At 71.4% G+C, this 27,232-nt stretch overlaps 1 protein-coding gene across 1 annotated transcript in view; it reads left to right on the top strand.

Moving 5' to 3' along the window:
* Positions 1-204: 204 nt before the first annotated feature.
* The window catches only part of LTBP4 (latent transforming growth factor beta binding protein 4), a 41,324-nt gene continuing 14,296 nt past the window's right edge, over positions 205-27,232 (top strand). The window contains 22 exon segments of the mRNA XM_077840739.1: positions 205-425; positions 10,640-10,710; positions 11,375-11,597; positions 13,079-13,254; positions 19,175-19,204; positions 19,207-19,281; positions 19,284-19,388; positions 19,600-19,811; positions 20,797-20,899; positions 21,293-21,367; positions 21,993-22,115; positions 22,490-22,654; positions 23,091-23,240; positions 23,632-23,736; positions 23,912-24,040; positions 24,163-24,288; positions 24,787-24,912; positions 25,078-25,100; positions 25,102-25,204; positions 25,841-25,945; positions 26,197-26,322; positions 26,991-27,110. Of these exon segments, the coding sequence (XP_077696865.1) occupies positions 205-425; positions 10,640-10,710; positions 11,375-11,597; positions 13,079-13,254; positions 19,175-19,204; positions 19,207-19,281; positions 19,284-19,388; positions 19,600-19,811; positions 20,797-20,899; positions 21,293-21,367; positions 21,993-22,115; positions 22,490-22,654; positions 23,091-23,240; positions 23,632-23,736; positions 23,912-24,040; positions 24,163-24,288; positions 24,787-24,912; positions 25,078-25,100; positions 25,102-25,204; positions 25,841-25,945; positions 26,197-26,322; positions 26,991-27,110 (2,692 nt within the window).

The following is a 27,232-nucleotide window of genomic DNA, read 5'->3' as shown; positions in this document are numbered from 1 at the left end:
CACCCCGAGCCGCACCCCCCCCGAGCTCCTGGCCCCCCTGCACCGCGAGCCCCTGGGGCCCCCTGAGCCGCGCGCTCCAGGCCCCCTCTGCACCCCGAGCCGCACCTCCCCCGAGCCCCTGGCCCCCCCAAACCGTGCGCTCTAGGGCTCCCTCCCCGCGCCGCTGCCGCCGCCCCGGGGGATGCCCTGGGGCTCCCCGCCAGGATGCAGCCCCCCGCCCTGGCTGCCCTCACCCTGCTGGCCTCGCTGCAGCTGCTGGAGGTGCGAGGGGAGGGCACAGCTGGGTCCCAGGTGCCGAGCCCCGCCCCCAGGGACCAGCCCCCCCGGCCTGGCCGCCCCGTCCCCGCCGGGCCCCAACCCCCCCGCCTGGAGAAGCGCAGCCGGACCCTGGCCCGTCGGGGGCAGCGAGCACCCAAGGCAGCCAGGTGAGTGGGGGGAGGTTGGGGGCCACCAGGGGCCATGGGCTCAGATTTGTCTCCATCCCCACACCCCTTGCTCCCTGCCCCTCGCCTGGCCCCCCTCTGCTCCCCCCATTCTCCCTCGCTCCCTGCCCCTCGCCTGGCCCCCCTCCGCCCCCCCATTCTCCCTCGCTCCCTGCCCCTCGCCTGCACTCCAGCCCCAGAGCCAGGCCGGGAGGGAGAGCGACACCCCCAGCCTCTCTGGGCATGGGGGGCTTGGCAGGGGCTGTCTCCACATCCGGGACCCCCCGGCCTGGCAGAGCAAAGGGGGCCCTAAGGGGGCGAGCTGCCCTCAGCGCCCAGGCTGGAGGAGCCCAGAGCTGGGGGGCAGGGGCCGAGTGGGGGGTGGAATCCCAGGGTGGGACGCTCCATGCAGGGGCTGGGCGGCGTCTGTTCCCCTCGTCAGGCCGCGGGGGGTGGCCGGGGCCCGGGCTCGGCTCCATCTGGAAACACGCTCAGGGGCCAGGCAGGCGCTGAGCTGGCAGACCAGCCCCCCCCGCCATGGGGCGGGGCTGCTGTGCCCGCCCCCTGTCTGCCCCCACCCACCCCTCCGCCCCGGCCCCCACCTGCCCTCGCCCCCCGCCCCTCCCCTGCCCCCAGCTCCCTAAGGGAAGGCACCGGAACAGGCCTCTTCCCACCCAAATTGAGCAGGTGCCATGACCCCCGCGAGGTCCTAGAGCTGTGACCCCTGCCCGGCCCCGCCGGCCCCCCGCCTGCCCGGCCCCGCCGGCCCCCCGCCTGCCCGGCCCCGCCGGCGCCCCTCACGCCCGGCCCGCAGCCCCCCGCCTGCTCGGCCCCGCCGGCCCCCCTCACGCCCGGCCCGCAGCCCCCCGCCTGCTCGGCCCCGCCGGCCCCCCTCACGCCCGGCCCGCAGCCCCCCGCCTGCCCGGCCCCGCCGGCCCCCCGCCTGCCCGGCCCCGCCGGCCCCCCGCCTGCCCGGCCCCGCCGGCCCCCCGCCTGCCCGGCCCCGCCGGCCCCCCGCCTGCCCGGCCCCGCCGGCCCCCCGCCTGCCCGGCCCCGCCGGCCCCCCGCCTGCCCGGCCCCGCCGGCCCCCCGCCTGCCCGGCCCCGCCGGCCCCCCGCCTGCCCGGCCCCGCCGGCCCCCCGCCTGCCCGGCCCCGCCGGCCCCCCGCCTGCCCGGCCCGCAGCCCCCCGCCTGCCCGGCCCCGCCGGCCCCCCGCACGCCCGGCCCGCAGCCCCCCGCACGCCCGGCCCGCAGCCCCCCGCCTGCCCGGCCCCGCCGGCCCCCCGCACGCCTGGCCCGCAGCCCCCCGCCTGCCCGGCCCCGCCGGCCCCCCGCACGCCCGGCCCTGGCCCCGCCTGCCCGGCCCCGCCGGTGCCCCCCGCCTGCCCGGCCCCGCCGGTGCCCCCCGCCTGCCCGGCCCCGCCGGTGCCCCCCGCCTGCCCGGCCCCGCCGGTGCCCCCGCCTGCCCGGCCCTGGCCCCTCACGCCCGACCCGCAGCCCCCCGCCTGCCCAGCCCCGCCTGCCCGACCCGCAGCCCCCCGCCTGCCCGGCCCCGCCGGCGCCCCTCACGCCCGACCCGCAGCCCCCCGCCTGCCCGGCCCCGCCGGCGCCCCTCACGCCCGGCCCGCAGCCCCCGGCCTGCCCGGCCCCCGCCGGCCCCCGGCCTGCCCGGCCCCGCCGGCCCCCGGCCTGCCCGGCCCCGCCGGCCCCCGGCCTGCCCGGCCCCGCCGGCCCCCCTCACGCCCGGCCCGCAGCCCCCCGCCTGCCCGGCCCCGCCGGGGCCCCCGGCCTGCCCGGCCCCGCCGGCCCCCCTCACGCCCGGCCCGCAGCCCCCCGCCTGCCCGGCCCCGCCGGGGCCCCCCGCCTGCCCGGCCCCGCCGGGGCCCCCCGCCTGCCCGGCCCCGCCGGGGCCCCCCGCCTGCCCGGCCCCGCCAGCCCCCCGCACGCCCGGCCCGCAGCCCCCCGCCTGCCCGGCCCTGGCCCCGCCAGCCCCCCGCACGCCCGGCCTGCAGCCCCCCGCCTGCCCGGCCCTGGCCCCGCCTGCCCGGCCCCGCCGGCGCCCCCCGCCTGCCCGGCCCCGCCGGCGCCCCCCGCCTGCCCGGCCCTGGCCCCTCACGCCCGACCCACAGCCCCCCACCTGCCCGGCCCCGCCGGCCCCCCTCACGCCCGACCCGCAGCCCCCCGCCTGCCCAGCCCCGCCTGCCCAGCCCGCAGCCCCCCGCCTGCCCCCCGCCTGCCCGGCCCCGCCGGCGCCCCTCACGCCCGACCCGCAGCCCCCCGCCTGCCCGGCCCCGCCGGCGCCCCTCACGCCCGACCCGCAGCCCCCCGCCTGCCCGGCCCCGCCGGCGCCCCTCACGCCCGACCCGCAGCCCCCCGCCTGCCCGGCCCCGCCGGCGCCCCTCACGCCCGACCCGCAGCCCCCCGCCTGCCCGGCCCCGCCGGCGCCCCTCACGCCCGACCCGCAGCCCCCCGCCTGCCCGGCTCCGCCGGCGCTCCTCACGCCCGACGCCGCCGGCCCCCCCGCCTGCCCGGCCCCCGCCGGCCCCCCGCCTGCCCGGCCCCGCCGGCCCCCCGCCTGCCCGGCCCCGCCGGCGCCCCTCACGCCCGACCCGCAGCCCCCCGCCTGCCCGGCCCCGCCGGCGCCCCTCACGCCCGACCCGCAGCCCCCCGCCTGCCCGGCCCCGCCGGCGCCCCTCACGCCCGACCCGCAGCCCCCCGCCTGCCCGGCCCCGCCGGCGCCCCGCCTGCCCGACCCGCAGCCCCCCGCCTGCCCGGCCCTGGCCCCTCAGCTCTGCCGGTGCTGAGGGAGGGGGGTCTGGGGAATTTGCATTTGAGGGGGTTTTGGCCCATGGCTGCCCCAAAGGGAAATGCCTTCAAACTGCACCCAGAGGGGATGGGGCCAGACCTGGCAGGGAGTGGCTCAGGCTCCAGGGCGAGGTGCTGTGGGGGATAGAGACCGAGCCCTGCGCCCCCTGACCGGGCTGCTCCTTTCCAGTTCTCCCCACTGGCTCAGCACTACGGGGCTCATGACACACACCCAGCTCCCAGCAGGTGCAGCCCCAGCCATGCCGTTCAGCCCCCGGTCCAGTGCCCTGGGACCCGACTGCCCCAGCCGAGTGTCTGGGGTTCCCTGGGGTGTTGCCCCCCAACAGGCACACTGGAGTGGCTCAGCCCAGTCTGGGGCGTCCTGCCCGGGGACAAGCCGGCAGGAGCTGTGGGGGGAGAACTGCTGGACCCCCGTCTCAAAGAGGGGCTGAGGGAGGCTGGGTCCCAGTGTGTCCTGCCCCACAGGGACCTGGCTCTGGGGTCAGCGCTGGGCAGAGGCGCTGGAGCCCATCGGGGTCCCTGCCTCGGAACATCCTGGGTTACGCAGGGGCCCCCACTCCTGCCCCCCACTCCTGCCTCTAACCCTCACTCCCGCCCCCGCCGCCCTCCATTCCCGCTGCAAATCCACCTTGTAATGGGATCGTGTAACCATGGGATCATGGCTGAGGGGCCCCAGGGCTAGGGCAGCAGGGGGCTGCGGGTCGGGAGCGAGGGGCACCGGCAGAGCTGGGGCGGGGGGGCCGCAGGGCTAGGGCAGCAGGGGGCTGCGGGTCGGGAGTGAGGGGCATTGGCAGAGCTGGGGGGTGTCAGTGGGCTGGGAACTGGATCAGCTTTGGCCACGGGTTGAGAGTCGGGGCCCTGTGCCGGGGGGTGGGGGTCAGATGCCCTGGCTGGTCTGGGGGTTGCCCCGCTGCACCCCCCAGGCCTGGCCCCCAGGCTGCGTGTTGCGGGGCGGGGGGCAGGCGGCTGATGGCTTTTCCGTGCAGCTGGGGGGCTGCAGGGGAGGGGGCCCTGGCAGCTCCTGGAGGAAACGTGGCTGAGGAATTTCGGGGCCAAGTTTCCGCCTTCTGGAGCTGCCCCTCCCCCACCACGTCTCTGCAGCGCCGGGGGGGGGGGGCCTGATTCTGCCAGGAGAGGAGCCCCCGCCTCTGCATGCGCGTGGCGGGGGGGGGCTGGGGGCCAGGCAGGGCAAGGAGCGGCCCCGGCCAGTACAGCTGGGGGGCTGCCCCAGGCGGGGGGGGGGGGTGGCTCAGTTGCTGCGGGACGGTTCCTGCACGTGGCTCCCAGCTGCAAAAGCCATTTGGGGCACAGGAGGCTCTGCTAGAGCCCTGCCCCCCCCAACCCCCCTCCGTCCAGAGCGTCCCCAGCCCCCCCGCCCCCTCCAGCCCCCCCGTCCAGAGCACCCCCTGCCCCCCTCCATCCTCCCCCACCCAGAGCGTCCCCAGCCCCCTGCCCCCACAACCCCCCCCCAGAGCGTCCCCAGCCCCCCCCGTCCGGAGCACTCCCTGCCCCCCTCCTCCCCCCCCGAGCATCCCAGCCCCCCCGCCACCCCTCCAGCCTCCCCATCCAGGGTGTCCCCAGCCCCCACTCTGCCCCCTCCAGCCCCCCCCACCTTCCCCAGCCAGAGCACTCCCTGCCCCCCTCCATTGCCACCTCGGATCTGCTGGGGGGGCCGCAGGGCAAATGTTCCCTCTAACGTTTCCCATCCACATACAAATGAATTTGTATAATGTGCCCCAATGTGGCGGTGATGTGTGGTGGGGGTGGGGCCAAGGGGTGCGGGGTGGGGGTGAGGACTCTGGCTGGGGGGTGCAGGCTCCGGGGTGGGGCCGGGGATGAGGGGTTTGGGGTGCAGGCTGCCCTGGGGCTGTGGCAGGGAGAGAGGACTCCCCCCCCCCCCACGCCCTCTCTTCGGGCAGCCGGGGGAGGGGCACCCTTGATAGCCTGCTGCACCGCCCCACAGGTTGAGGGGACTTAGGCACAGGCTGGGAGCCAGGACTCCTGGGTTCTTTCCCTGGCTCTGGGAAGGGGGTGGGGACTAGTGGTGGGGGGGGGGGGCTGAGAGCCAGAATGGGCTGTCCCCACCCCTTCCAGCCACTCCTTTCCCATCTGTCCTATGGAATTGCCTCCTCCTGTCCCCCCCACGGAGCCAGGTGACCCCCCCCCCACCCATTGTGCTGCCCACAGAGGGAGGGTCTGACCATGCCCCTCCCCCACCACTTTCACTCTAACTTGTGATGGGGCCTTGGGGCCAGGAGACACTGAGCTGCTGTCCAGCCCCTCTACCAGTCCCGTCCCCCCCATTCCTGCAGGACTGGGGGCGGGGGTTGTGTCTATGCAGCCCCCTTGGTGAGATGGGACCCAGGGTCTCCTCCAGCCCCAGGGTCAGGGCAAAATAAGTCCACTGACCAGGCGTCCCAGGGGTGAGAACCAGAGACCAGCTCTCAGCCCAGCCCCCTGCTCTGCCCCTGCCAACCCCCCTGTCACGGGGTCCCCGGGCGATGCTCTGGACCTGCTCCCCACGAAGCCAGGCAGGACTCTGGGGGAGTCTCCTCTCAGGGAGCAGCCTGTCTGCAGGACACACAGCTCCCGGCTCCACCTTCCTGGGTCTGACCTCGGAGCATTCAGCCTCCTCTGCCCCTCCGTGCGCTTCCCACAGCGAGTCCGCCCAGGCGGGGTCCTGGGGTGGCCAGAGGGTCCTGCCCCCCAACTCCGCAGTCAGACGGGACTCTCAGCCAGCCAGTAAAACAGAAGGTTTATTAGACGACAGGAACATGGTCTAAAACAGAGCTTGCAGGTGCAGAGAACAGGACCCCTCAGCCAGGTCCATTTTGGGGGCAGTGAGCCAGACAACCACATCTGCCCTTCACTCCATGCCCCAGCCAGCCCCCAACTGAAACTCCCTCCAGCCCCTCCTCCTCTGGGCTTTGTCCCTTTCCCGGGCCAGGAGGTCACCTGATTCCTTTGTTCTCCAACCCTTTAGCTCTCACCTTGCAGGGGGGAAGGGCCCAGGCCATTCTCTGTGCAGACACCATCACACTGGCCCCCTAGGGCTCTGCCACAATCACACCCCCTGATCCCCCCACCTAGATACTTAAGAAATGCCTAGGGGAAACTGAGGCACCCCTACAGTATGCAGAGGAAACATTAAGAACAGTCCCACTTCGTTACATCTCTCCCCCCTTTGAGATCGAGCTGAGTGGGGTCACTTTAGCCTTTGACCTGGGGAAGTTCGAAGCCGCCAACGTTCCCATGGATGCCCCAGCATCTCTCCCATTCCTTGGTAGGAGTTACACCAGGCCCTTCCACTTTCATGCCCTCCCTTTGGTCGGGGGTGGTCGATAGCACTCGCAGGCCACAGGTGGAAAGGTTTATGCGGCTTGTGCCCTTTTGCCACCCCAAAACCCCAGGGGGTCAAACTGGGATCGGGTCTTCTCTCAGCGCTTCAGTCTGGAGGGCTGCGATTTGGGCTCTCTTGGTTAAGAGCCCCCATCTTGACCTGGGCCGGCTCTGGGCTTGGGCAGATGCTCCCCACCTTGTGGCCCAGGTATGACGCCTCTGTCATCCCCACCTTCCAGCTGTTGCCGTCAGTCCTGCCTGCTTCGGGCGACCCAGCCCCCTCTTCACCTGGGACACGTGTTCCTCCCAGGCCTGGCTAAAGACACCGATATCCTCAGCGTATGCCAGGGCCAAGTTCTCCATCCCCCTCAGTACCGGATCCATCCGGTGCTGGGGGGTGGCCAATGCCCCCTTGAGATCGAAAGGCAGGACCAGGAACTCAGAGAGCCCCAAAGGGCTGGTGAAGGCAGATTTCAACTTGGCAGCTGGGTACAAAGGCACCTGCCAGTCGCCTTTGGTGAGATCCATAGTAAAGAGGTAACGAGCCCCCCCAGCTTGTCTAGGATCTCACCAGGCCTAGGCATGGGGTAGGCATTGGACACGGTAATGGCATTGAGCTTCCGATAGTCCCCACAGAACCAGATCGACCCGTCTTTCTTGGGGACCAGCCCCCCGGGTGAGGCCCATGGGCTGTTGAAGGGCTGGATCATCTCTAAAGCCCGCATGTCCTTGACCTCTCTCTCCAGGCTCTGGACTGCTTTCCCAGTGACTCTGAATGGGGGACACCTGATGGGAGGACTGGCTCCCACCCCAGGGGATCTCCCCCCTTCACCTCCCAATCCTCCCTTTCCAGGTCCAGGGGTCCCCTCACTCTCCTCCCACACAGCAGCTCAAAGGGAAGAACCCGGTGGATTCCTGGGGCACGTCCCCACACCACCGGTGGGGAAGGTACTTGTCCCGTCCTGTGGATGCTGATCCATAGAAGTCCTCAGCGTCATCCCCAGGGTCCCATAGACTCTCTCCACCAGCCCGTGGGACAGAGGGTGACCTGCAGAGGCCCAGGTGGGCCAGACCCCCCGTTTCTCCCACCAGCCCCAGAGCCGGGCTGACAGGACATTGGACCCCTGGTCTGTAACGACTTCGCTGGGGACCCTCCCTCTGCTGAAGATGGTCAGCAGCGCGTCTGCCCTGGTGTCTGCCTCGGTGGAGGACAGAGCCTCTGCCCCTGGGTAGCGGGTGACGAGATCCATCACCCCCAGGACGTATTTCTTCCCTGCCCGGGTCGCCTTGCTGCGGGGCCCCACTATGTCCATAGCCCCCTTCTGGAAAGGTTCCTCTATGATGGGTCGGGGTCTCAAGGGGGCTTCACCCTGATCCCGGCCTTCCCCCTCCCTCTGGCCGGGGTTGCAGGACCTGCCGTGCCGCTGGGCCACATCCCAGACTCGGGGCCAGTCACAGTTCTGCGGCAGCCGCTGCCTGGGGCATCATGGGTTAGCTTTGGGGTCCAGTGACCTGTGCATCTCGCAGGCCTTCTCAAAGGCCGTCAGGAAGCTATCTATGTCCTCCCCCTCCTTACGCTGGGCCAGGAAGCACTTATCAAAGCTCCTTGCAGTCTTGGGTCCCCCTGCACTCACTGCAGCCGGGGCCCCACTGCTCCTCAGCCTGGCCAGCTCCAGCTCATGCTGTCTCTGCTTCTCTTCATGCTGCCTCTGTTTCCCCTTCTCCTCCTGCTCATGCCGACGCTGCTTTTCATGATCCTCTAGCTCTCTCATTTTCATCTCCCTCTCCCATTCCAGCTGCATCTGCTCCAGGGATGGGGAGCTCCGCAGGGAGGATCCCCTGCTGGCTGCTGGGGTCGGGGTGCCCTCGGTATTCGCTGGACTTCCCTCAGGGACAGGGATCGGGTCATCCAAGCGATCCCTCTCCTCCAACTGGGCAATCAGCTGTTCCTTGGTGGACCCCCCAATGCGCAGCCCCCTCTGCCTGCACAGCTCCACCAGGTCGCTCTTAAGGCGTTTAGCGTACATCTCCCTGCTGGCCACTCGCAGGCCGGGCAGCTTTCCACAGTTTCCAACGAGAACCCCTCGTGTGCCAGTCCTTCTTGAGGTCACCCCCTCTTTGCCAGGGTCGAGCTGCAGACTCCTCCGCCCCTGGGACCGCTCACTGCAATCCTTCGGGGGACCCTATTACTGCAAAAGTCCTTCCCTCTGGTCACACACTCCCAGGGGTTAACCGCCCCCTGAAACCGTCTCTCTCTGAATCTTCAGCACGCCTGGTCCCCGTCAATCCCCCTTCGTTTTACTGTTCCCCAGTCACTTACTGCAGAAAGCGCCGTTCACGGGGTGCAGTAGATCCCACCTCTGCCACCAGTTGTCATGAAGTGTGGGGGAGTCCAGGCCCTGCACCCCTCTTCCTGGGATTCACCGTGACTCTCAGCCAGCCAGTAAAACAGAAGGTTTATTGGACAATAGGAACACAGTCCAAAACAGAGCTTGTGGGTACAACCAGGACCCCTCAGTCAAGTCCTTCTGGGGGAGCAGAGAGCTTAGACCCCAGGCTTGGGATTCCCTGCCTTCCTCCACCCAGCCCCAAACTGAAACCAAAACCCGTCAGCAGGCCCCCTCCTGCAGCCTTTGTCCAGTTTCCCAGGCAGAGGTGCTACCTCCCCCTCCCCCTCCCACTCCTGGCTCAGGTGACAGGCTCTCAGGTCTCCCATCCCCAATGAAACTCCCCTGCCACATTCCCAGGTCAACACCGCTCCCTACTGTGTCACAGTAGCTCCTCTGCCCCCGAAACTGCTCCTCTGTGAGCCTTCAGCACGCCTGGTCCTTGTTAATCCCCCTTCGTTTTACTGCTCCCCACTCACTGCAAGAGGCGCCATTCATGGGGTGCAGTAGATCCCACCCCTGCCACCAGTTATCACGGGGTCCCCGGGCGATGCTCTGGAACTGCTCCCTACGAAGCCAGGCAGGGCTCTGGGGAGTCTCCTCTCTGGGAGCAGCCTGTCTGCAGGACACACAGCTCACCCGGCTTCCCCCTTCCTGGGTCTGACCTCGGAGCATTCAGCCTCCTCTGCCCCTCCATGCGCTTCCCCCAGCGAGTCCGCCCAGGCGGGGTCCTGGGGAAGCCAGAGGGTCCTGCCCCCCAACTCCGCAGTCAGACAGGACTCTCAGCCAGCCGAGGAAACAGAAGGTTTATTAGACGACAGGAACATGGTCTAACACAGAGCTTGTAGGTGCAGAGACCAGGACCCCTCAGTCAGGTCCGTCTTGGGAGGCAGGGAGGCCAGAGCCCCATCTTGCCCTCCCTCCATTTCCCCAGCCAGCTCCAAACTGAAACTCTCCAGCCCCTCCGGCCTTTGTCTCTCTCCCGGCCAGGAGGCCACCTGATCTCTTTGTTCTCCAGCCCCCTCAGTTGGCACCTTTGTGGGGGGTCGGGGGGCCCAGGCCATCAGTGGCCAGGAGACAGGGTGTCGGCCATTCTCTGTGCAGACGCCATCACACTGGCCCCAGGGCTCTGCCACAATCACACCCCCTGATCCCACCACTACTTAAGAACTGCCTAGGGGAAACTGAGGCACCCACACAGTATTCAAAGAAAACATTAAGAACGGTCCCACTTTGTCACGCCCCCTCCCAGAGCCAGGACAGAACCCAGGAGTCCTGGCTCTTCCCTCCCCAATGGGAGGACCCGCATTGATGGCCACCTCATGGGGAGAGGGTCCTGTTAACTCAGGCAGCCTCAGCCCCCTCTACCTCTTTGGCCCCCCATCCTGGAGGGCTTGGGTGTCTCAGCACCAACCCCCCATGAGGCTGGGTGTGGGGACTAGGCCTGGTTCTGCAGGGGATGGGGGCTGGATCTTGGGGGGCTATTGGGGGGCTGTTCTGGTGGGGGGCCCTGCTGGTGGGGGCTGGATCTGGTCTGTGCCCCAGGACTGAGTGGGGGAGGGGAACCAGGTCAGGCAGGGCCTTGCGGGGAGCAGAGTCCTGGGGCAGGGGTGGGGGTGGGGCTGGCCCTGGGGTCCCCCCTCACTGCATCTGTCTCCTTTGCAGCCCCCACGTGTGCGGAGTGACCTGCTGCCCGGGCTGGAGCCTGGCTCCCAAAACCCAGAAGTGCACAAAAGGTACTGGGGGGGGGGGGGCGGGGGACAGGGGACCTGGGACACTGGGGGGGGGGCCAGGAACACCGAGTGGGGACCCCATCTCCAGGGCAATCACTGAGGAGTTCTGTCTCCCCTCCCCCGGGAATGTGCCCCCCCCTTCCTGGTTCCTTCCTGCCCCACTTCCCCCCCCCCAACTCCACCCCCCCGGTGCTGCTCCCAGTCTGGGCTGCAGGTGGCAGCAGACCCCCACCTGCAAAGCCCAGGGCTGGTTACGTGGAGGGGGGGCACGTGACTCCTGGGGGGAGCCTGCCCAGACCCCCTTCCTTCCCTCCACCCACATGTTCGGGGTCAGCATCACCCTCCCCACCCCCCAGGCCAGGAGAGGGGACCCTGGGGAGGAAGCCAAGCTGTCCCCTGTCCTGGTTTGGGGGCACAGACCCCTGGGCCATGGGAAGTGGTGGGGGCTGGGAGGTCGGGGGGAGTGGGGGGTGGGGGCTGGGAAGTGGAGGGGACCTGGGGGGCAGGGGCTGGGAAGTGGAGGGGGGAATGAGGAGGTTGGGGATTGGGGATTACTGGGGGAGTTGGGGGAGGGAAGCAGCGGGGGCTGGGGGGAGCCAATGTTGGGGGGGACAGGGAGACCCCTCATGTCTCCCCCTCCCCCGTGACCTCTCGTCTCTCCCTCCAGCCATCTGCACCCCGAAGTGCCGCAATGGGGGGCTATGCCGGGAGCCCCAAGTCTGCACCTGCCGCCCGGGGTTCGCTGGCCGCTGGTGTGAGCAGCTGGTGCCCCCTGAACCCGCCTTGGGGCTCCCCCCAGGGCCCAGTCCCCGCCCGACCAGCGCCTCCGCCCCGCGCCCCACAGCCCCCAACGCTAGGAGGGCAGCGTCCGTGCACTGGCAGCCACTGACGTAAGTGGGGCGGGGGCCATGGGGTGATCGGGGGGAGCGAGGGCCGTGGGGAGGGGAGCGATCAGGGGGTGAGGGCTGTGGGGAGGGGGTTGACCTGGGGGCTGAGGGCCTTGGGGAATGGGGTGATTGGGGGGTGAGGGCCATGGGGTGACCAGGGGGGCAGGGACCAGGGGGTGATTGGGTGGTGAGGGCCGTGGGGTGACCGGGGGGGCAGGGACCAGGGGGTGATTGGGGGGCGAGGGCTGTAGGGTGACCGGGGCTGAGGGCTGTGGGGAAGGGGTGACCGGGGAGGTGAGGGCTGTAGGGAAGGGATGATTGGGGTGGGGTGAGGGCCGTGGGGTGATTGGGGGGTGAGGCCTTTGGGTGATCGGGGACTAACTGAGGGGGGGCCTCTGTGATTCTGATCTGTTCCTCTAAAATCTCACTGCAAATTATTCCCTTGGGTCCGGCCATGTCCCATGGGGAGCCCCCCCATTAGCCTGGATGATTTTGGGGTGCTCCAGGGCCCTGGTTTGGGGTGCATGGGGTGGATCGGCTATGAGTTCTTTGGGGGCAGGGGCAGCGCAGACTCCCCATGAGCCCCCCAACACCCCCCAGGAGACATGCCCCCCCCATGGGGGAACAACACGGGGGGCTAATGGCCGGGGGCCAGCGCCCCCAGAGTGGACCCCCTCCCCCGCCTAGAGCCCGGGGGGCGACGCTGTGTCTCTCTGGCTGCTCCGGGGCTATTTATAGACCTATTAAAATCCCCCCCCCCCCCCGGCCTGCTGCTGTCGGCCCCTATTTGGTAGCCGATGCTCTAGGGTGGCAGGAAAGGGGGCTTGCGGGGGGCTCAGCAGCATCGGGCCCCTGGGCTGCTTGGCCTCTCCCCAGGGGGCTCTGGTGCCCCCCAGCCCACCTCCCAGCTGCTGGGGTCTCCTGTGCTGCAGGTGGGGGCCCCAGCCTGGGGGGCAGCGTCTGTCCCGCTGCGGGGTCAGGTTCCCATGCGGGGGCTGATCCATGTGGTTTGGGGGGGCCCCGGCGGTTCCCAGGCCCTGCCCTTCCTGGCTGGCCGGGGCGGGGGCCCAGGCAGCCAGCCAAGGCCCTGAGCTCATGTCCCAGCTGAACTGAGGGTGGGGGAAGACCAAGGAGCTGCCCAGCTTGGCCATGGGGGGCTGGTGGGTGGGGGAAGGGGCAGAGGGGGGCAGGGGGTTCCTGGGGGGGCAGCAGGTGGGAGGCAGGCGGTCACTAGGGGGAGGGGGTTTCTGGGGGGAGAGGTGGGGAAGGGGAAGGAGGGTCACTGTGGGCAGGGGGTGGTTGGGGGTGGGGGAAGGGGCAGAGGGGGCACTGGAGGATAGGGGGGTCCCTGGGGGGTCGGTGGGTGGGGGAAGGGGCAGAGGGGGAACTGGAGGGTAGGGGGCCACTAGGGGGGTCGGCAGAGGCGGGGCACAGGGAGGTCTCTGGCCGCGGTGCCCCCCCGCTCAGTGCCCCGCTCCCCCCAGGCTGGCAGAGCTCCAGGCCGTGCTGCGGCGCCGGGCCGCTGGCCCCACGGACAAGATGGCGTCGGTGCTGGCCAAGCACCTGGAAGCCCAGCGGGGCCGGGCCGCCCGCCCCACACCCCCCCCCAGCACCCGGCCCCCCAAGAGCGGGCAGACCCTGCACCGCAGCCCTCGGCCTGGTAAGGGGGCAGGGTGGAGTTGGTGGGGGGCGGGCCATGCAGGGGGTGAGGGGGCAGTGGGGAGGGTCTGGAGGGCAGGGTGGGGGAAGGGTGGCCCCACCAGCCTGGTCCTTCCCCTGCCACTTGCCCCAGGAAGGTAGTTGCCCTCCAGCCCCCCATTGGCAGGGAGGGGGCTCACTGGGGCCAGCTGCCCCATTGCTGCTCCCTCCCTGGCTCCCTCCCCCATGACCCTGGCAGCTGTAAGGAGCATTTAGCTAATTAACTGGCACTTTTCCCAGGCTCTGACATGAGAATGAAACGGCTGCGGGGGGGGGGGGCACCAGAGAGGCCCCCCTGGGCCCCCCAGAGCCAGGGCAGAGCCCCACCCCCCTTGCTGCACAGGGGTCACTGGGACAGGGAGTCACTGGGGCGATGCCCGGGACCTGCTCCCCCAAAGCCGGGCAGGACTCTGGGGAACCTCCCCTCTCGGCGCCGACTGTCCCCAGGGCACGACGCGTCCCCAGCTTCCACCTTCCTGGGTCTGGCCCCGGAGCCTCCAGCCTCCCCTGTCCCACTGTGCGCTTCCCACAGTGAGTCCCCCCGGGCGGGGTCCTGGGGGGGTCCAGAGGGCCCTGCCCCCCAACTCCGCAGTCAGACGGGACTCTCAGCCCACCGGGGAAATAGGAGGTTTATTGGACGACAGGAACATGGTCCAACACAGAGCTTGTAGGTGCAGACCATGGGACTCCCTCAGTCAGGTCCGTCTTGGGAGGCAGGGAGGCCAGAGCCCCCCCTGGCCCTCCCTCCATTTCCCCAGCCAGCTCCAAACTGAAACTCTCCAGCCCCTCCGGCCTTTGTCTCTCTCCCGGCCAGGAGGCCACCTGATCTCTTTGTTCTCCGGCCCCTTCAGTCGGCCCCTTTGCAGGGGGGGGCCCAGGCCATCAGTGGCCAGGAGACAGGGTGTTGGCCATTCTCTGTGCAGACGCCATCACACTGGCCCCAGGGCTCTGCGACAATCACACCCCCAGATCCCCCCACCTAGAAACTTAAGAACTGCCTAGGGGAAACTGAGGCAGCCACCCAATATTCAGAGAGAACATTAAGAACAGTCCCACATTGTCGCACAAGGGCATGCGGGGAGCCCAGGGCTGGGCTGGCAGGGGCTGCGGGTCAGGAGTGAGGGGCACCGGCAGAGCTGGGGGGGGCCCAGGGCTGGGCTGGCAGGGGCTGTGGGTCGGGAGTGAGGGGCACCACGGAGCTGGGGGGGGCCTCTCTTGTTTCCCACTCAGGAGTTGTGCAGCGTTGGGTGACTGGCAGGCAGGACCGAGGGGGGGCAGCTGCTTCTTCGCTCCCCTCCCCCATCTCCTCCCCCCCCCCCCCGGACTTTGGCAGGAAAAGGTGACATCACAGCTGTCTCCATGGCAACTGGGCATGACCTCATGGGTGAATTGTCCCTCTGGGGACGGCCCAGAGCCCCCCCTGTGCCCCCCGGCCAGGACACCTGGCACCCAGCCTCTGCTCACGCTGCCCCCACCCCAATGCCGAGGAGGGTCTCCTGCCCGTTGCCTGCTACATTGTCTGCAGCAAAGGAGGGGGGCTCGGCTGGGGGGGCCGCGGTCAGGTCACTGGGGGGCACAGCCGAGGCTCTGCATGTGTGCTGGGGGGGGGGGGGCACGGCTGCTGGTGCCCATGAGCTTGCACTGGTGAATCCGGGCGACACCCGTGAGCGGCTGGTGAGGGCAGGGCGCGGGCGAGGGCAGGGCGCGGGCGAGGGCAGGGCCGGGCGAGGGCTGGGCGAGGGCCGGGCGGGGGCCAGCAGGGCGCGGGGGGCCGGCTGCGGGCGCCGGGCGCGGGGCCGGGAAGAGTTAACGCAGCCGGCGGTGGCTCAGGTCCCTCACAAACATTGTTGCTGGAACCCGGCCCAGCCCAGCTCCCCGCGCTGCTTCCAATTAGCCGCCCGGGCACTCGGTGCGGAGCCGGAGCAGAGGCGCAGGCATGGCCGGAGCCCTCGCCCGCCTGCTGCTGCCCGCGGCCCTGCTCCTGCTGGCCGCCCGCCGGCCCCCGGCCGCCGCCCCGGCCCCCGGCCAGCTGCGGGTGCTGTTCACCCCCACGGTGTGCCGCGTGCTCTGTGCCGGGCCCCGCTGCGCCCACCGCTGCGAGCGCGGGAACGCCACCGTCCTCTACAGCGGGGACCACGCCGGCCCCGCCGCCCGCGCCGCCGGCTTCCGCGTCTGTGAGTACCGGGGCCGCGCCCGGCTCCCCCCGGCTGCAGGGCGCCCTCGGCAGCCGGGCCCCCACCCCGCCTGCGCCGGGGGGCCCTGCAGCCCCCGCCCCCGGCCAGCCGCAGGGCTCCCGCTGGCCCCTTCGCGCCCGGCCCGGCCCCCAAGGGCCTGCACCTGTGGGCGCTGGCTGGCGTCACCACTGCGTGGGGCTGGGCCACTGGGACGCCGTGGGGCTGGGCAGGGGGAGCTTTGGGGTCTCTGGCTGAGGGGGGCTGCGGGGTGCGTGGCTGGGAGCTGAGCTGCCCGTCTCGGCCCGGACCCCGGTTCCGTGGGGTAGGAGGTGCCGGGCTGCCCCACCCAGCTGCCCCGTGTGCTCCTGTGTGGGGTTGCCCCCACTTCGCCCCACCAGGCTGAGCGGGGGGAGGGGGCCCCATGCTGTATCCCGGACCCCCAGGCTGCCCTACAGCGTGGGAGTGGCAATGCCCCCCCATACTGTCTCCAGGCACCCCCATGCCATGGGGCAGCCTGGGGGTCTGGGATGCAGCATGCCCCCCACCCCCCCAGCTCAGTCACTGTCCTCCAGCCTTTCCTGTCCCTGCTGCCTGCACCGGGGTGGGGGGAAGGCTTGGGGGGCTGTGGCTGAGGAGTTGCTATGGGGCTGGGGCTGAGGGGCTGTCAGAGGTCAAGGCTGGCTGGGGACTGTTGGGGGTCCCAGCTGGATGTGGGGGGCTGGCGGGGGTCAGGGCTGGCTGGGGGTTGGCTGGGGTCACAGCTGGATGGGGGGGCTCTGAGGGGCTTTCACAGCTGGATGTGGGGGGCTCTGAGGGGCTGGCGGGGGTCAGGGCTGGCTGGGGACTCTTGGGGGGTCACAGCTGGAAGTGGGGGGCTCTGAGGCACTGGCGGTGGTCAGGGCTGGCTGGGGACTCTTGGGGGGTCACAGCTGGATGTGGGAGGCTCTGGGGGGCTGGCGGGGGTCAGGGCTGGTGGGGGCTGTAGGTTTAGCTCTGGCCGGGAGCTGGGGGAGGCTTTTCCCAGCCTGTCCCAGCTGCTCTGGGTCCCGCCCACGCTGCCCCATGAGCTCATCCCCAGCCCCTCGTGTGTGACTGCCCCCCCGCCCCAGCCCCAGGTGGGTGTGGACCCCTCGTCCGGAGCCAGCCCCTCCCCGGCTCGACGACTGGACCCACCCAAACGTCCGGGGGCAAAACCTGGGAATTTGGAGAATAAACAAGGGCCTCAGGCAAGGGAGTCCGAGTTGCTGCCTCCGGACGCCTGGGTTCTCGCCCGGCTCGGGGAGAGGAGTGGGGCCAGTGATTGTAGCGAGGGGGGGGGGGGGGGATGCGGGGCAGGCTGGGCGCCAGGGTGCCTAGATTCTACCTTGAGTGAGGCCCTTCCCCGCCCGGTGCCTCAGTTTCCCTGGGCGTGGAGCTGAGCGGAGGCGCCGTCTTTCCAGCTGAGGTTACCCAGCTGAGCCCCCCGTGTCCCCAGCGCTCCGGGCTGGGGGTGTCTGTCCTGCCGGGGCCGTGTCCCCAGCCCAGTTCCCGTCCCCTGGGACACTGCCCAGCCTGCGCCCCAGCCCTGGAGGGTCCGGGGGAGGCGGCCCCCGATGTCAGGGGCCGAGGGGAGAGCGCAAGCCACGGCCTGGCCGCCTGGGTCCCTCGGGGCACCCTCCGCCCCCCCCTCCCCGGCACGGCCCCCCTGAGCTCTGCCAGCCCCTGCCGAGTGCCAGACAGCGTCTCCTCTGGCCCCCTGCCGCGTCCTGCTGCGGGGCCCCCTTGCCGGCTGGACCCACAGCCACGCCCTGGGCAGGCACCGCCCACCCCATAGGGACCTGCTGGCTGTGGGGCTGGCGGCAGGGCCCCAGATATGCTGGGAACAGCGGGGGCGGGGGCAAGCTGGGGGGGGAGCTTTCTGAGGAATACCCCCCCCGGGCCACTTCCCAGCAGCCCCCTTCCTCAGCGGTTCCCAGCTGCTGAGGCTGATGGGGTCCCCGGCCACGGGGGGTGTTCCCCTCAGTCCTGGGCACTTGGGGGGCAGTTGGGCTGCAGACGCCCCCTCCCCCAGCTCATTTCAGGCAGGGGGCCTGCGAGGGGATGAGGCAGAGCCCCCCTCCCCGGCACTCAGCGTCTTTGCAGACAAAGCCCCCTCCCGTGCCCCCAGGAGGGCTCTGCCCCCTTCCCCTGAGGGGCTGGTTTAAGCTCAGGGGGCCCCGTGCCAGGAGCTCTGAGGCTGCCTGACCCCCACATCTCGGTTCCTGGCGTCTCCTCGAGCTGCTCAGCCCCCGCGTGGGGGGGACTCGGCCTGCCAAGGGTCCACCAACGTCTGGGGCGGGGGAGGGGGCACAGCTGGCTGGGCTGGGAACATCTGTGCATTCGGACCACAGCCAGTTTGGGGGGAGGCGCTGGGGTGAGGGGGAGGTGGCTGGGTCTGGGGGGGCACCGTGGCTGGGGGGGGGCGCTGGTTGGGGGGGGGCATTCAGCTTTTGTGGGTCCAGCCCAGCCCCAGGCTGCTCTGGGTCGGTGTGAGATGAGCTGCTGGGTCTCTGCCCGTCCCTGGCGCGGGCCCCCCCCCCCCGACTCCCCCCACAGCCCTGGCGCCGGGTTCTTGGGCCCATTTCCCAGCCATCGCAGCCCAGAGGGACCCAGGCGTCCTGGGGCCTGGCTGAGCCATTCCCACAGGGAGGGAGTGTGTCAGGGCTGAGGTGGCTCCTGGTGGGATCTCAGCCCAGCTGGGGGGCAACAGGGCTGGAGCTTTGGGTCCCTGAAGGTCCCCCCAGGACAGACCCTCCACGGCGTCCTGCCCAGGGCCGGGGGAGGGGGGGGGATGGTGGTAACTGGCCCCAGCACCCTAAGGGTTAATGGCTGAACTGCGTGGGAGGAACATCTGGATCCAGCCAGGCCCCCCCGCCCCCCACCGCCCGGCAGCTGTGCCTTTGTGCTGGGAGCCTGCAACGGCCAGACAAGGGACGAGCTGCCTCACTCCCGACCCACAGCCCCCCACACCCCGGCCCTGCCCCCCGCAGCCCTGCCGGTGCCCCTCACTCCCGACCTGCAGCCCCCCGCTACCCCGGCCCTGCCCCCCCCGGCCCTGCCGGTGCCCCGCACTCCCAACCCGCAGCCCCCGGCTACCTCAGCCCTGCCCCCCTGGCCCTGCCGGTGCCCCACACTCCCGATCCGCAGCCCCCCAGTACCCCAGCCCTGCCCCCCCTTCCCTGCTGGTGCCCCGCACTCCCGACCCTCAGCCCCCCGCTACCCCGGCCCTGCCCCCCCACGGCCCTGCTGGTGCCCCTCACTCCCGACCCTCAGCCCCCCGCTACCCCGGCCCTGCCCCCCCACGGCCCTGCTGGTGCCCCTCACTCCCAACCTGCAGCCCCCCGCTACCCCGGCCCTGCCGGTGCCCCTCACTCCCGACCCACAGCCCCCTGTGTGTCGCTCAGGGTCTGGGCCAGCCCAGCCCCATCTATCCAGACGCGCTGGTTCAGCGAGACACAAGCCAGGCCCTGTCACAGCCCCCCACCGAAGGCGCTTGGCTCCCACCCACGATGTGACCCAACCAGACCTCCCCAGCTGGCCCCTCCCACCGCAGGCAGCCCTGGGAGGGGCACTCGGGGGTGGGGGGTCCCTGGGCCCTGTCCTTCGCTCCCCAATAGGCAGCAGACCCCTGCAGCCCCCCTCGGGGAGACGCTCCCCCGGTACTCCCTGACTTGCGCCTTTGCCTTGCAGTCCTGTGCCCCCTGCTCTGCCAGAACGGGGGGTCTGCATCAAGAAGGACAAGTGTCTCTGCCCCCCCAGCTTCACCGGCAAGTTCTGCCAGATCCCGGCCCCCCGGCCCAGGCCCCGGCCCCAGCGCAGGAGGAAGACAGCCCAGGGGGGCCGCAGCCCCTCACCAAATCCGTCTACACCCTGCCCCTCGCCAACCACCAGCAGGAGCGGGACGGTAAGGGGCCCGGGGGGGCTAGGCTGGGATCGCCGGGGGGGGGAAATGTGTCTCCCTGGGGAGCAGGTGGGGGGGGGGGGGTGCACCGTGGGAGCTGAGCTGGGGGCTTTGCAGGGACTGGCCCCATACGCAACCTCCTCCCCTTGGATCGGCCCGGTCCCTGGCTCTGCCCCATCCCCCACCCCGGCACTGCCCCTCTCTGCCCCCTCAGGTGCCCTGTCCATGGTGAACGTCCACGTGCAGCACCCCCCCGAGGCCTCGGTGACCATCCACCAGGTGGAGCGGGTGAGTGAGCCCAGCGCCCCGGGGCAGCCGCCCGCCAACGCCCTCTACACCGTCCTGGCCCAGAGCAGCCCCCACGCCAGCGGGTACCACGAGGACGCCGGCTACGGGTACTGCTTCCGGCAGCTCCACGCCGGGGAGGTAACGGCCGGGGGGGGGGGGGGCTGCATGGGGGGGGCTCAGCAACAGGCAGGGGGAGCTGGGCAGAGGCCTCACTCCCACCCGTGGCCACGTGGGACGCTCACCTGCTGGCACTTGTGTGTGCGGAGCGTGCCGGACCGGCCAACCCCCCCGGGCTCGTGTGGCACAAAGGTGCTCAATCACCCCCATGGGTGTGATTCCCCCGGCACACGCACTCCCGCCAGCCCATGCCCCCTTGGCACACGTGTCCCCTAGCGAGTCCGCCCAGGCGGAGTCCTGGGGAAGCCAGAGGGTCCTGCCCCCCAACTCCGCAGTCAGACGGGACTCTCAGCCAGCCAGTAAAACAGAAGGTTTATTAGACGACAGGAACATGGTCTAACACAGAGCTTGTAGGTGCAGAGAACAGGACCCCTCAGCTGGGTCCATTTTGGGGGGCAGTGAGCCAGACAACCACGTCTGCCCTTCACTCCATTTCCCAGCCAGCGCCAAACTGAAACTCTCCCCAGCCCCTCCTCCTCTGGGCTTTGTCCCTTTCCCGGGCCAGGAGGTCACCGGATTCCTTTGTTCTCCAACCCTTTAGCTCTCACCTTGCAGGGGGGAAGGGCCCAGGCCATCAGTGTCCGGGAGACAGAGTGTCGCCATTTATGGACCCTGGCCCTTTGCTCTGCAACAAATTACACCCCTGCCTTATCCCACCACCCAGAGACTTAAGAACTGCCTAGGGGAAACTGAGGCAGCCCTACAGTATTCAGAGGAAACATTCAGAACAGTCCCGCTTCATCACACCCGGCACACGCACTCCCGCCAGCGGAGGTCCCGTTAGCACCCTTGGCCGCGTGAATCGACGGGCGCTGGGCAGCAGCTGGGACAATTCCAGCCACGCAGCCGGGAACGTCTCAGGTCGGGGGCGCCCAGGGGCCACGGTACAGCCTGGGACCCCCCCAGCCCCCAGCTGGCCGTGCTGACCCGGCCCCTTTCCCTGCAGTGCAGCGCCCCCCTGCCCGGCCTGCGGACTCAGGACGTCTGCTGCCACGGTGCCGGCGTGGCCTGGGGCGTCCACGAGTGTCTGCCCTGCACCACCCAGACAGGTAGGGCTGCGGCCGAGGGGCGGGGCAGGGCCAGGGTGGGGTCAGTGAGGGGCGGGGGCTGGGGGTCAATGCAGGCTGGGGGCAGTGAAGGGCTGGGGTCAGTGTGGGGTGGGGTCAGTGAAGGGCGGGGGGTGGGGTCAGTGATGGGCTGGGGCAGGGGCTGGAGTCAGTGATGGGCGGGGGCAGGGCCAGGGTGGGGTCAGTGATGGGCGAGGGCAGGGGCTGGGGCCAGGGGGCGGGGCGGGGCAGGGCAGGGGCTGGCGGGGGGGCCCACCCTGGGGCTGTTGGGACCCTGGGGGTGGAACAGGGAGCTTGGGTGGCTCTGGGGAGGGCAGTCTATGGGGGGCTGGGGGAGGGGCACTTCTGGCTCTGAGCCCCCCTCTCTCCCCACAGCGAATGCACCCGCCCTGGGGCGGCAGGAGGCCCCGTGCCCCAAAGGCTTCCAGCGGGTCAATGGCTCCTGCCAGGGTGAGTTGGGCAGAGCCCTGGGATGGGGGGGGGTGGGCGTGTGCCCCGGGGGCTCAGGGGACCCAGCATCCCAAGCCCTTAGTTAACGAGGGGCGGGAAAGTCCCAGCCGACCCTCAGCCCCCCCGAGTCCCAGGCTGGGAGCATCTCCTGCGTCCCCCACAGAACAGCCCCCAAGGGCCCCACCTCCGACCTCTGTCCTTGTTCCCGGGCAGACGTGGTCCCCGGGCCTCCTCCTGGCCCTTTGCCCCAGCGGGTCGCGCCCGGCTGCCTCCCTGCCTGGGGCACCCCTCCCTGGGCGTCGGGTGCCCAAAGTCCGGGCCATTGGAGCGGCCGGTGTCTTCGTGGACTCCCCCATGGGCGTGGGGCCAGGTCCCCCCGCTGGCATCGGTCATGCCTGGGTCTCCGCGAGGAGCCAACTGCCTTTTCCCATCCCCTTGTTACACCATGCAGGGGAAACTGAGGCACACACAACCGTCATCCAAATTATGCTGAAAAATTCCCACTCAGCCACACAGGACCCCAGCCCCCGGCCCCTCCCGTCTCTCTAGGGCACCAGAGCAGCCAGCTCCCTGGGCTGGGGGGCGCTGGCTGGCCCTGCTCTGACCCCCTCCCGTTTCTCCCCAGATGTGGACGAGTGCCGGGAGGGCGGGTTCTGCCAGAACGGGCTTTGCACCAACACGCCCGGCAGCTTCTCCTGCCTCTGCCACACGGGCTACATCCTCGACTCCTCCCGCAGCAGCTGCATCTGTGAGGGGGTAGCTGGGGGGTCCTTGGTCTCGCAGAACTGCGCGGGGGGGGAGGAGCAGGCTCCCAGGAGGCCCAGGGTGGGGGGCTGGCTGACTCGGGGGGGCTGGGGAACGGGCCCTGGGGGGTGCTGGCTCGTGGGGGCTGGAGAATGGGTGGGGGGGCGAGGGCGGGGGCTGGCTGACTCGGGGGGCTGGGGAACGGGCCGGGGGGGCTGAGGGCGGGGGCGGGGAACGGGCCGCAGGGGGGCTGGCTCGGGGGGGGGGACACGGGGCCATTCCCCGGCGGGGGCCCCGGCTCCCATCCGGCCGGGAGCCCCGGCAGCGGCTCCGTGGGGGGCTGAGCGCCCGTCTGTCCGCGTGTCCGTCTCTCCGCAGCCCACCACGTGATCTCGGAGGCCAAGGGCCCCTGCTACCGGGTCCTGCGGGACGGGGCCTGCTCCCTCCCCACCCTGCGCAACATCACCCGGCAGATCTGCTGCTGCAGCCGGGTCGGCAAGGCCTGGGGCTGGGGCTGCCAGCGCTGCCCGCTCTTCGGCTCCGGTGAGCCCCCGCCCGAACGCCTGGGTTCTCTCCCGCTGCTGGGAGGGGTGAGAGCAGGGGCGGGAGCCAGGACGCCTGGGTTCTCTCCGGGCAGTAGGAGGGGCAGTGGGGGCTAGTGGTGGTGGGGGGGAGCCAGGACACCTGGGTTCTCTCCTGCTGCTGGGAGGGGTGAGAGCAGGGGCGGGAGCCAGGACACCTGGGTTCTCTCCTGGCAGTGGGAGTGCAGTGGGGGCTAGTGGTGGTGGTGGGGAGCCAGGACGCCTGGGTTCTCTCCCGCTGCTGGGAGGGGTGAGAGCAGGGGCGGGAGCCAGGACGCCTGGGTTCTCTCCTGGCACTGGAGGGCAGTGGGGGCTAGTGGTGAGGGGGTGGGAGCCAGGACACCTGGGTCCCCGCATAGCTGGGGGCTCCGGGCTCCTGATGCTGCCCCCCCCCGCAGATGGCTTCAAGGAGATCTGCCCAGCGGGTCCCGGCTACCACTACTCCGCCTCCGACCTGCGGTACAATGCCCGGTTCCTGGGCCCCGACCAGCCCCGCGTGCCCGTCGGTCGCCAGCAGGGGGCGCGCACGGCCGCCCCGCCCGCCACGGGTGAGAGCCACCCGCCGTGCCCCTCCCCCCCCACGCCTGCCCCGTCCGTCCCCCCCGTGCCCTGCCCCCGCCATGGCCCCCCCCCACAGCAACCCTCCCCCACCCATCCTCCCTTCCGCACAGCACAGCTCCCCATCCGTGCCCCTCCCTCCCCAACACCCTCCCGCTTGCCCCCCCCATTGCGCTCTGCTCCTCTTCCCCCTCCCCGGCAGGCCCAGCCTGAGTCCCCCCACCCCACCCCACCCCGGGGCAGGGCTGGTGGGGGAGGGGCAGGGGAGGTGAAGGCGCCCGGGTGTCCCTTAGTCTCACCCTCCCCCCCTGTACCCACGTATGGGCCCAGCCCCTCCCCCCCCACTCCACTGTGCTCACCCCCCTCCTTGTCCCCCTGCAGCCCGCTGGAGTGCCCAGCCCACGGCACCGGGGGGGCAGCGCCCTGCCCAGCCCCCCGCAACCCTGCCACCTGTCCCCAAAGCTGCCCAAGAGGGGCCGACCTCAGGTAGGGATGGGGGGAGGGAGTGAAAGGGAGGGGAAGGCGGCAGGGTGGGGGGTGGAGATGCTCGGGGTGGGGGCGCTGAGGGGTGGGGCACCCCTGCGAGGGGTTTGGAGGAGTGGGGGGGCTGTTGGGGGTGGGGATCCGGGGACAGACCCCAGTCACCCCCCGTTCTCGGCAGAGCCCAGCAGCGTGTGTGAGCGGAACCCCGAGATCTGCGGCCCGGGGCGGTGCGGCCCCCGCCAGGGCGGCTACACCTGCCTCTGTCACCCCGGCTTCTGGCTCAGCACCCAGGGCACCCACTGCATCGGTGAGGGGGGCCGCCAGGGGGCGGGGCGGGGGGGCTCGGCCTGGCCCCCCTCTCTGGGCCGCCGAGGGGGGCCCCCCAGGCCCTCGCGTGGCTCAGGGCCTGACTCCGTCTGTCTGCGCCAGACATGGACGAGTGTCGGCAGAGCCCGCAGCCCTGCGCCAATGGGCACTGCGAGAACACCGTGGGGAGCTACCGCTGCGTCTGTGCCCCCGGCTACCGCGCTGCCCCGCCGGGCACCGAGTGCCGAGGTGAGAGCCAGGGCGGGGCCCCTGGGCGCGGGGCGGGGGCCCGGGGTCCTGCTGTCTGGGCTCCGCAGGGCAGAGCCCAGCCAGCCTGGAGCAAAGGCTTTTGTCCAGGCCTGTCTGTCCGGCCGGCCGGCTCTCCTTCCTCAGGCCGAGGTGAGCCCAACTCCTCTGGCACCCCCCAGTCCTGCCCTCTCCCCTCCCGGCGATCGGCCTCCAGCCGGGGGAGAGGCGGGTGGCCGGACCCTTCGGCTCGTTGGTTGCCAGCGTCCCGGTGGGTGGATCTGCCATGGTCTTCTCCTGCTCCGTGGAGACGGGGGAGGTCAGAGCATGGACCTCAGGAATAAGGCCGCAGAGGGGGGAAACTGAGGCACGCACAGGCTTTGTAAAAGTATTGCAAAAATTCCCCCTTTGTCACCGCTAGGGCCCTGGGGCGGGGGGAATGAGTCTCTGACCCCCCTCCCCCCCACTGACACTGCTCTTTCCTCCCCTCTGCCCGAGCAGACATCGACGAGTGTGCCCAGAGCCCCCGCCCGTGCGCCCAGGGCCGTTGTGAGAACACGCCCGGCTCCTACCGCTGCGTCTGCCCCACCGGGTACCGGCCCAACCCCCCTGGCACCAGCTGCACCGGTAACATAGCGCCCGCCAGGGCTGGGCCGTGCCCTAGGTTTGGGGGGCTGGGTGATGCCACGGGGAACAGATGGGGCTGGGTGGGGCGGTGCCATGGGGGAGGGTCGGGCGGGGGGAAGGAGGTGCCGGGGGACCAGGGGTTCACAGCCCCCCTGTGCCCTGCAGACATCGACGAATGCGCCCAGATCCCCCCGCCCGTGTGCCCAGGGCCTCTGCGAGAACACGGCCGGGAGCTACCGCTGCACCTGCCCCCGGGGCTTCCGGGCCAGTCCGGCCGGCAGCGAGTGCCTGGGTAGGTGCCCCGCCCCCGGGGGTTCCCCTCCACTGCCCTGCCCCTGGGGGTTCCCCTGCCCCCCGGGGGTTCCCCTCCCCACGCCCCTGGGGCGGGTCCAGGGGTTCCCCTCCACTGCCCCGCCTCCGGGGGTTCCCCTGCCCCCTGGGGGTTCCCCTCCCACGCCCCCGGGGCGGGTTCAAGGGGTTCCCCTCCACTGCCCCGCCTCTGGGGGTTCCCCTGCCCCCTGGGGGTTCCCCTCCCACGCCCCCCGGGCGGGTCCAGGGGTTCCCCTCCACTGCCCCGCCTCCGGGGGTTCCCCTGCCCCCCGGGGTTTCCCCTCCCACGCCCCTGGGACGGGTCCAGGGGTTCTCCTCCACTGCCCCGCCTCCGGGGGTTCCACTGCCCCCCGGGGGTTCCACTGCCCTGCCCCCCCAGGGGTTCCCCTCCCCCCCCGGGTTTCTGTCCCCTGCCCCCACCCCCGGCGAGCCCATTTTTGCAGGGAGCCCGGCTGCCGTTCCCCTGGGCACGGGGGCCCTGCGGGGGCTCCCCGCCCCTGGCTCCAGACACAGACCTGAGCAGGGACGGGTGCAGCAGGGCCTGGGGGCGGGGCTTGGGGATCCCCGGGGGGGTCCCATCCCGAGGCCGAGCAGCTCTGATGCCCGCCCTGCGAGCCTGGGCGCTGCGAGAACGTGGCCGGCGGGTCCCGCTGCACCTGCCCCAGCGGCTTCCGCCCCAGCCCCGCGGGCACCGAGTGTGTGGGTAAGAGCTGGGCGGGGGGGCGGGTGCAGAGCTGCCCCCGGTGTCTGGCGGGGCTGGGGCGTGGGGCAGTTGTGACTGGGACAACCTTGCCCCCTGCCAGCACATCCCTGCTGCAGGGCGGGCTGGACCCAGGGGCATGAATCTGTGGGGCCCAGGGCACTTCCCTATGGGGAAGCACGCAGCTTGGGGGCAGCGGGCTGTGCCAGGCAGCGCCGCCCCCCCCCGCTGTCGCTCGCTCTCTCTCCCCATAGACGTGGACGAGTGCCGGCAAAGCCCACGGCCCTGCAGCTATGGGCGCTGCGAGAACACGCCCGGCGGGTATCAGTGCGTCTGCCCGGCCGGCTTCCGGCTCGACCCCCAGCAGCACCACTGCCAGGGTGAGCTGGGGGCAGGGAGAGGGCTCTGGGGGGCAGGAAGGGGGGTGGGGGGCAGGGCACTGGATGGGGCTCTGGGGGGCATGGAGGGGGACTCTGGGGGGGCAGGGAGAGGGCTCTGGGGGGCAGGAAGGGGGGAGGGGGGCAGGGCACTGGATGGGGCTCTGGGCAGCATGGAGGGGGGCACTGGGGGGGCAGGGAGAGGGCTCTGGGGGGCAGGAAGGGGGGTGGGGGGCAGGGCACTGGATGGGGCTCTGGGGGCATGGAGGGGGGCACTGGAGGGGCAGAGACGGGACTCTGGGGGGCAGGAAGGGATAGGTGACTGGGGGCAGGGGGTCCTCTCTTGTACACTGTCGGGGGGCTCTGTGCCTGTCCTGGGGCCTCCGTGTGCCCTGGGGGCCCCGTGTCTCCGTGGTGCTGCCCAGCGGGTCCGATGGGACCAGCCCCTGGCCGTGCCCCCTGTGGGCAGCGATGCCGGGTGGCCCCGTCCCTAGGGACCCGGCCGGGCTGCCTGGGGCCGGGCCTTAGCCTGGGAAAGCCACGTGGGTGCAGCCCCCGGCCTCTGCTCCGAGCCCCCAGCCGCCCCGGGGCTCCCCGCCGGCCAGGCGGCGGAAGGGGCCCCGGGGGGGACAGGCGGGTCGTTAAGCCCACGTCCCCGTTGGCCCGCGCAGACATCGACGAGTGCGAGAACCACCTGGCCTGCCCGGGGCAGGAGTGTGTCAACGCGCCCGGCTCCTTCCAGTGTCTGCCCTGCCGGGATGGGCACCGGCTCCATAACGGGCACTGCACAGGTACCGGCTGGCCCCGGCACTGACCCCCGCCCCGGGCCCCTTCCCGGCCCTCCCACCTGCAGGCGCTGGGCCCCCCAGCCTCCCTCCGCGGGCGCTGCCCCCCCGCCCTTCCCCCCCCGATA

The sequence above is a fragment of the Eretmochelys imbricata genome, chromosome 23, assembly GCF_965152235.1.
Source record: "Eretmochelys imbricata isolate rEreImb1 chromosome 23, rEreImb1.hap1, whole genome shotgun sequence".
Taxonomy (NCBI): Eukaryota; Metazoa; Chordata; order Testudines; family Cheloniidae; genus Eretmochelys; species Eretmochelys imbricata.
This window is presented reverse-complemented; position numbering and strand designations above follow the sequence as displayed.